Here is an 8,393-nt window from a genome sequence, read left to right as displayed (position 1 = left end):
CACTGTGAATGTTTACATGGTGTGTTCAATAAAAACATGGTAACATTTAATTATTTAAGCAGACTGTGATTGTCTATTGTTGTGAATTAGATGAAGATCAGATCAAATTTTTTGACCAATTTGTGCAGAAATCCATATCATTCCAAAGGGTTCACATACTTTTACTTGCAACTCTAAGTGTGGTATAATTGTATTCGAACTGACCTTGAGAATGAAGGTACTAAGCTCATTTTTGCCACACAGGGAACATCATAAAAACAAAACCCATAAAACTGTGGCGGAGTTGCTTTTTTTTCCAATTCCACCCCATTTGGAACTTTTAGGGAACTGACATTTTTTTGACATCCCTAACCTCAGTGGTCGACTGCTTGTCTGGATCTTTTGGCGAGCAAGAGTAAAGTCTATTTTCTAAGACAGTCCAAGATGCTGTTATCTGAATGTTGGCATCTAACATCTACTTATCATTCTCCTCGTACCACCACCGCAGTGATATCCTTCAGAATTGCCTGCTTCCAAATTGATTCCAAATCTGGGTTTTCTTTTTCTAGTCTGTGTCCATGTGTGAGAATGAACACAAGTCCCTGCATTCATGTTCCAAAATGTAGGAGAATGTATTCGAAGAAGAGTAAGCAAAGAAGTATCTCCCTAAGTGTCACCTTCTGGAAGTGGCTCTCTCTGAGTCAATGTCAAGCCTTTGAACACAAAGGAAAATAGCTAAGCCATACACCCATCCACAGACTATTTCAGGGTGTTTGTCTCTCGACAGTACAAAGCAGAAGAATAATTCATATCTTTGTTCCACTGATTATTTCTATTACAGAGATTGGCATTATTGGAAACCCCTCTGCCACAATGACATGATACTCTTTGAGGCATTGCTTCCCATGTGGATAGTATTCCCAGACACAAGTTCTTACAGAGGAGATTTCCTTTGTTTATACTGTACTGGCACTTCAGTAATATCTAGGTGTTATGTGCATTTATTTTATTATTCTCTGGTAAAAGAGTTCATATCCATTCATATGTTAGTCTTTTTATGTCTCAATATTATGTAATGTCTACAATTAATTTCTACAGACATGAAAAGTCAGTGCTCGGATCTGTTCTTGAAAGCAGTGACTGTACACAAGTATTAGATAAATAGCTTCATTCCCAATGGGTAGATTAACAGGACAACTATTTATCATACAGAATATGGGAACTTTCTCCCCTGTGTATGTATTTTATTAGCAGAAAATATTCAAACAATTCACATCCAGTTGAGAAGTTTCAAATCTGCAACATGTTAGACAATAAAAGACCATAAAAACATTTCATAGAACGTCCGGCAATTATGTGAGCAGCAATTTCATGTATTCACAGTTGTGCTCTGTTCTTCAGCCCCAGAGGGGCCTCAGACATTGTGCATTATCATTACTCCAGGAGGTAGTTCTGAAGAGGGAGTAGTTTATATTGGGTTATGGAATCTAGAAAAAACATTAAAAATGTATTAATTGAAATACACAAATACATACTGTACATCCACATATTGTCTACGAATCTGCAAACATCCAAAAATAAGCATATTCCTAGGTCGTTCCATATACCTATAAAATCTTTTCCACACATCTATAATAGCCATTACGCTGCATGAACCATTCTCTCCTACTGTATCCCCAATTACTAACGGTAGGTACAGTATGGAAAGAAACATTCCTATCTATATAAAAAATAAAAATAAAATTAAAAGGGTTTTCCAACATTTTAATACTGATGACCTATCCTCTGAACAGGTCAGCAGTATCTGATGGGTGTGGTTCCACCACCTGGGACTGTTTGAGAAGGTACCAGTTGTCACAGTAGCATCACGGCCTTCTCTTAGCTCACCAAACGCAGCACCGTACATTGTATAGTACTTGTTATCGCACTCAGCCCCATTCAGTTCTATGGGGCTGAGCTGCTCCTAAGCCATGATGAACATGGAAAGGCCTGTGAGAAGGCCGCTGCACTCACAGGATCTCCGATGCTTTCTCAAACTGATGGTCAGTGGCCCTAGGTGTTGGACCCCCAACGATCAGATACTGATGACCTATCCTGAGGATAGGTCTTCATTATAAAACTCCCAGAAAACCCCTTTAAATCATGGTTTCAGTATAAATTGTTCAATTGACGCTATATTTTCCATAAATTGTTCATTTCTACTCATCACTAAGTTGTAGAACTGCAGGACACTGTTAGCAAATTGTCTACTTGGGGATTGGGCAACATTAAAGAACACAGGTTGACTAGGAAGCCAAAGAAATAACGATCATAAATCAACAAACTGTAGGAAAATGCATCCCATATGATATGTCATAAATGATAAATATACAGATATTTCCTGGAGCTTGCTGCTTCTCATTAGCTTTATTATCTCTATAAATAACGCTATCCTGGGATATGAACGGCTCTTTAAAGACAAAAGAACGTGACATTGCCGCTTTCCTTTATATCTACCTCTGTCATCTTTACATTGGTTACTTTAATGTGTAGGTTCATGTTCTGATTCATCTTTTGCATGTATGTACATGTCATAAGGCTGATTGTTTATTGAGTTATATATGATGCATTTTCTTGAAAGGGATTGTACCATCTCAGCATTTCTGGTATATTGCTAGGATATGTCACAAATGTCAGACTGTCACGGCCATGCCCATGACCGTGACTCCTTTACCGCATGCGGTTGTCTGCGGTTTTGTATGGGCATTCAACCACGGGTGAGGGCCGCTTGTCTGTGGCCTCACTTGTGGTTGCCGCGGACAACCAGTGTTGTTTTTTAGCAGCAGAGCAGCCTGAGCGTCGCTAGATAGCTTGCTGCCCTGGCATGCGGTCACACCTAGCAACCCTATTGTTAGGTGTGTGTGTGGTGTGCACTGTGTTGTAGTTTTTGTGTGCACTTTCCCTTTATGTATGTTTGTTTTCCCTTCTGTGTTACTGGAAGGGTTAACTTCCTTCCCAGTGTGTGTGTGATGTCACTGGGTGTGTCCAATCCTTGGGTGTGGCCACTTGGGCCTATAAAGACCCTCTCTCTTGCAGAGCTCAGTAGGTTGCTTCAGCATGCTTGCTGATAGCAGCCTCCTGTGTTTGTCATCCGCCAGTGAGAGCCACCACTGTGGTCATAGTTTGAGTTTAAGTTTGAGTTTAAAGTTCATAGTATAGGTTTAAGTTAAAGTTTTATGTATGCCTATGTCTTTATGTGTGTGTTGTAGCAAGTTTGTCTGTTGGGATTTTCATATGTGTTTGTGCAGCATAACGGTTCTGGATCCCTGTCTGTTTAGGGATCCAGTCAGCAGGGCTGTGGCAGGTTGGTGAATGTCTGTTCACCTGCCATTTCCGTATTGCTGTTTCTGTTCCCCTTTTGTTGTTGGGAGGGGCTTTGAGGGGTGGGAGTATGCATTCCCTCGAAAGAGGGTGAAGCATGTACCGCCGTCTGCGGAAGGGGTACATGCGCGCTCTTCGGAGGGAGAGCGTTCTGGGGGTTTCGCCTCTGACGGCGCGGTGAGTGGCGTTTCCCCGCCATCCCTTCACCGTTGCCTCGTGTGGCGTCCCCCTGATTTTACTACACGTGGTGTGTGTCTGGTATGCGGTATGCATACCTTCGAAAGAGGGTGCAGCATGCAGTGCCATACCCTTGTGGCCTGCATGCGCGTTCTCCGGAGGGAGAGCGTTCCTGGGGGTTCTCCGTTTACGGCACGGATGGTGGCTTATTCCCCGCCACCTTACCTTCCGTGTCCGCGTTGGGGATCCCTCGTCCCTCTCCATGTTCCCATCTCTGGTCGTCTGCTGGCAGCACTCCGTAAGTGGTCCGGCTGCGTGCTGGTTAGGAGTGTCTGCTGGCAGCGACTGGAGTGGGGACGTGAGTGGAGAGTCCCCTCGTCCACTCTCTGTGGTTCCATTCCTTGTCGCTGGTGCGGGCTGCAGGCCTCGTCGGACTGGCTAGTGTGAGCTGGGAGAGGATGCAGCTGACAGTGACCCCCTGGGAACCATGTCATGAGAGTGGACGTCTCCTTCTCCCATCCCCTTGTGTGAGTTCCTCACCAGTTTCCTTTTTTTTGGTGGGGGGGCTTTGAGGGGTGGGAGTGTCACGGCCATGCCCATGACCGTGACTCCTTTACCGCATGCGGTTGTCTGCGGTTTTGTATGGGCATTCAACCACGGGTGAGGGCCGCTTGTCTGTGGCCTCACTTGTGGTTGCCGCGGACAACCAGTGTTGTTTTTTAGCAGCAGAGCAGCCTGAGCGTCGCTAGGTAGCTTGCTGCCCTGGCATGCGGTCACACCTAGCAACCCTATTGTTAGGTGTGTGTGGTGTGCACTGTGTTGTAGTTTTTGTGTGCACTTTCCCTTTATGTATGTTTGTTTTCCCTTCTGTGTTACTGGAAGGGTTAACTTCCTTCCCAGTGTGTGTGTGATGTCACTGGGTGTGTCCAATCCTTGGGTGTGGCCACTTGGGCCTATAAAGACCCTCTCTCTTGCAGAGCTCAGTAGGTTGCTTCAGCATGCTTGCTGATAGCAGCCTCCTGTGTTTGTCATCCGCCAGTGAGAGCCACCACTGTGGTCATAGTTTGAGTTTAAGTTTGAGTATAAAGTTCATAGTATAGGTTTAAGTTAAAGTTTTATGTATGCCTATGTCTTTGTGTGTGTTGTAGCAAGTTTGTCTGTTGGGATTTTCATATGTGTTTGTGCAGCATAACGGTTCTGGATCCCTGTCTGTTTAGGGATCCAGTCAGCAGGGCTGTGGCAGGTTGGTGAATGTCTGTTCACCTGCCATTTCCGTATTGCTGTTTCTGTTCCCCTTTTCCCAACAGCTTGGCCATTGAGGCTCCTGCTCCTCCGTGTCAAGGAGGAGTAGGTTGCCTTACCCAGCTCCTAGCTCAGGGATCTGCGGAGGGTAAGATAGGGCTCCGAGGTTCCGGCGCATGGGCCCTCCTACCTTAAAGGTCGGCTCATGCAGGTTAGGAGTTAGGGTCAGGGTAGGGACGCCGTAGGAGGTGACCTGCTCCCTGTCCTGTGGCTTCATGGCCGAGTAGCTACTTCAACACCTGGCACCTCACGGCTGAGGGTTTCCCCCATCCTCAGCCGTGACACAGACAGGTGCGGGTTCCATCTCTGGGAACATCTCTTATCTCCAAAACGAGGCCCCTGAAGCAAAGGAGAGCACATTACGTATGTGCGGCATCCTCTCCATTCACTTCTATGGGAGTTCCGAAAAAGCCGAGCACACTCGCCCGGCTATTTTCAGAAGTCCCATAGCAATGGAGAAGATGAGGCAGGGCAAGCATGGTCACCTCACCTCTTCATTCACTGCTATGGGATTGCTGGAAATAGCCGAGCTTGTGTCGACTATTATCGGAACTCCCATAGAAGAGAATGGAGGGTGGATGTACATACATGCTTATCATTTCACTTTGAGGGTCTCATTCTGAAGATAGGAGCAGGTCCCATAGGTGGACATTTGCAGCATATTATAGCGATATGTCATGCTGAGATTGGATAACCCCTTTAAAGGAAGGAATATACAAAGGTGGTAAGACGGATATGAAAAAAGTAACTAGACTAGGTATATGATTATAATATACATGAAAACTGCATATTTTGGTGGATTCAACATTCTTAAATCTCTCCAAACTACCCAAGACATGACTTTAGCAGGAGTTTTTGTGTCATAAGCAGAAAACATTGGGGGAGATTTGATCAAAACCCAAACAAAGGAAAAGAGTGACGGTTGCTGATTGCAACCAATTAGATTTCACACCTCATTTTTTATATTGAAAAAATGAAAAAAGCAATCTGATTGGTTGAAATGAGCAACTCCATTTTTCCTTTGCACCAATTTTGTTAAGTCTTCTCTTCAGTAAGGACTAGGCATGGTTTCAGACTCAGTTCTGTTGATCATGTACTAATCTGCAACAGTGGTTTTCAGACTGATCGGTTTACCAACGTGATAAAAATACAATACAAAAGGCACAGAATGTAGCAATGGATTAACATTTAAAGGGGTATTCCAGCTATATTACGTTATCCCCTGTACACAGGATAGGGGGTAACTATTAGATTGGTGGAGGTCCTACCACTGGGACCCCCACGATCACGAGAACGGAGGTGGAGCCAACTGAAATGAACTGAGAGGCCAGTCGGGCATGCCCTCAACAGCTCTATTCAGTTCTATTGGAGTTCCGCTATACCCAACGGACAGGGGATAACAATACAACCGGAATACCTCTTTAGGAGCCTGTTGGCACAGCTTCTCTGGCCCATATGGCCTTAAAATGTTTGTCTGCTCATACATAATAAAGCAGAACATACAGTAGCAGGGAAGTTTTGACAACATCTAGCGCCCCCTGTCGTCTTCCCTATGTCCTTCCTTGGGAATCCTTTCACCAGGGCCACCTAAGTCTATTGTGCCTGTTAGGAAATTTGGCCCTAATTACTGGTTTTATGGACCTTTTATAAAAGCACACTTTTTTTTGTCTGAAACGAGTGCCAATCAATATAGCAAGTCGATCTGTACCTCTATATACATAGAGCAATCATTGGCACTCTATGTGCCTGAACAATCGATAATGCTAGCATTCGGGCACAAACAGTTCCATGATTGTCCGAAGCACCCCCCAGTTTACACAGGGATATGAGCCGCCGATAAAAGGAGATTTTGTAATGCAACATAAAAGATGTGATCACCCGAAAAATCTGTGTTTGCTGGTTTGATCGATGGCAACATTGCACGGAGTGTTGATTGATTGAATGTAGTATGATATAAAGTATACACTGTAGATATACTTTTGAACACTATTTAGCTGTCACGAGTCCTGATAAATGCATAGTCCATTCTCATCTACAGGGGCATTCACAATTCACTTGGTTCCAAAGTTTCTATTTCTGATTATTTCCCTATTACTATAATTATTTGTATTCTGAGCCATGACCTCTACAACAAGCGCTGTATAATGATGTAGAAAAAAACTATCGGGTCCAGAATGCAGTGCATTGTATCACACAAGCTAAACTATCACCAGCAGCAGAAATCTGAATGCTGCTCTGGACTGCATGGGGAGCAAAGAAATATATCTCAGTAGTGACTTGACTTTTTAATGTATTTTCTACAGTATGTGAATGTAAAACGCTGTCCACTTGTGAAGTTACGCTTTACTAAAGCTGCATGTGTGCCTTGTTGTTGCAGAACAATGGAAGTCAGTTGCATGAAATTCCAATAATTGATTATCTTAGATTAGCAACCAGTGGCCTCTATACATAAATGTTCTCTAGTTTGCACAACTTCTAAATGCATATAACGCACAATTGCTACTGAGTACTACCGAGTTGCAGGTTGACGACGTGTTACCCTCTAGTCCAGGGATGCACAACCTGCAGCCCTCCAGCTATTGCAAAACTATAACTCTCAACATGCCCTGATAGCTGTCCAGGCATGCTGGGAGTTGTAGTTTTTAACAGCTGGAGGGCAGGCAGCTGGTCAGAATGCTGCTGGTCAATGACCTCTGTAAGCCTCACTGCTGGATTTCATGTTGTAGAAGACCTTCAGATGCTTCTCATTCCTTAAAATCACCACTCCTCTTTTAGTTGGGATACTATAATGGCTCATATCTATCAATATCTGTGTGTGCCAGATTCTCATTACAGCTCAATTCCCAAACATTTTTCTTAAGGAACTTTGACAAATGGAAGGCATTCTCAGTTACCTTACATGACTTCTATGTCTTTCACATTTAGAAGCATGAACCTCTCCTATATAGTTTTCTTTACAGGCAAACACTATTAGATTAATGAACCATGCCCATTGAAACCACTTAATAAGAAATAGTCTTTACTTAGAGTTTTAGAACGTGTTTATTAAGTAAGTAGCCTTCGGACACCAATATATAAATACATAATGTGCTCCTGCATGCTATTCTATCAGACCGAATGCCACCAAAGGCCACTGCAGTGTAAACAGAGTGAACATGGTCATAGGAGAAGTTACAGGTGTGAATACAAAATGTGACCAGCTTGCCTGTTAGATGACCCATGCATAATGACATATTAAAACTGAGTCCTTCACCTGTACAAGCTGGGCTCCCGAAACCCTCATTGCAAAACCATACACTGCCATGTGAGGTTCTTGGCCATACAGCACACTACCCCATTAAGTAGATTTAAAATTACCTGTCAATCGCAATGCTTTGGACCACTACAAAAAAAGTAACTTTTACCACTGGCTGATTATATTATAAACCTAGCACTCAACAGCAGGGTGGAAACTCCCAATCTGTTTATTGCCAACTTTGCTAGAAAGGTCTCTGCTGAGGAGCTTCAAAACTCATATCACCTTATGTCCTGTCAGTGCAAATTCTCTGCAACCCTTCTCTGCCACGGAAAGGCTG

General features: G+C 43.7%; 1 protein-coding gene across 1 annotated transcript in view; it reads right to left on the bottom strand.

Moving 5' to 3' along the window:
- Positions 1–1,260: 1,260 nt before the first annotated feature.
- The window catches only part of MCPH1 (microcephalin 1), a 298,662-nt gene continuing 291,529 nt past the window's right edge, over positions 1,261–8,393 (bottom strand). The window contains exon 14 of the mRNA XM_040428547.1: positions 1,261–1,466. Within this exon, the coding sequence (XP_040284481.1) occupies positions 1,414–1,466 (53 nt within the window). The 3' untranslated portion in view covers positions 1,261–1,413. The remainder of the gene's footprint in view (positions 1,467–8,393) is intronic.

This window comes from Bufo bufo, chromosome 4 (genome assembly GCF_905171765.1).
Source record: "Bufo bufo chromosome 4, aBufBuf1.1, whole genome shotgun sequence".
NCBI lineage: Eukaryota > Metazoa > Chordata > Amphibia > Anura > Bufonidae > Bufo > Bufo bufo.
The sequence above is the reverse complement of the archived record's forward strand: the minus strand, read 5'-3'. Positions and strand labels throughout refer to the sequence as shown.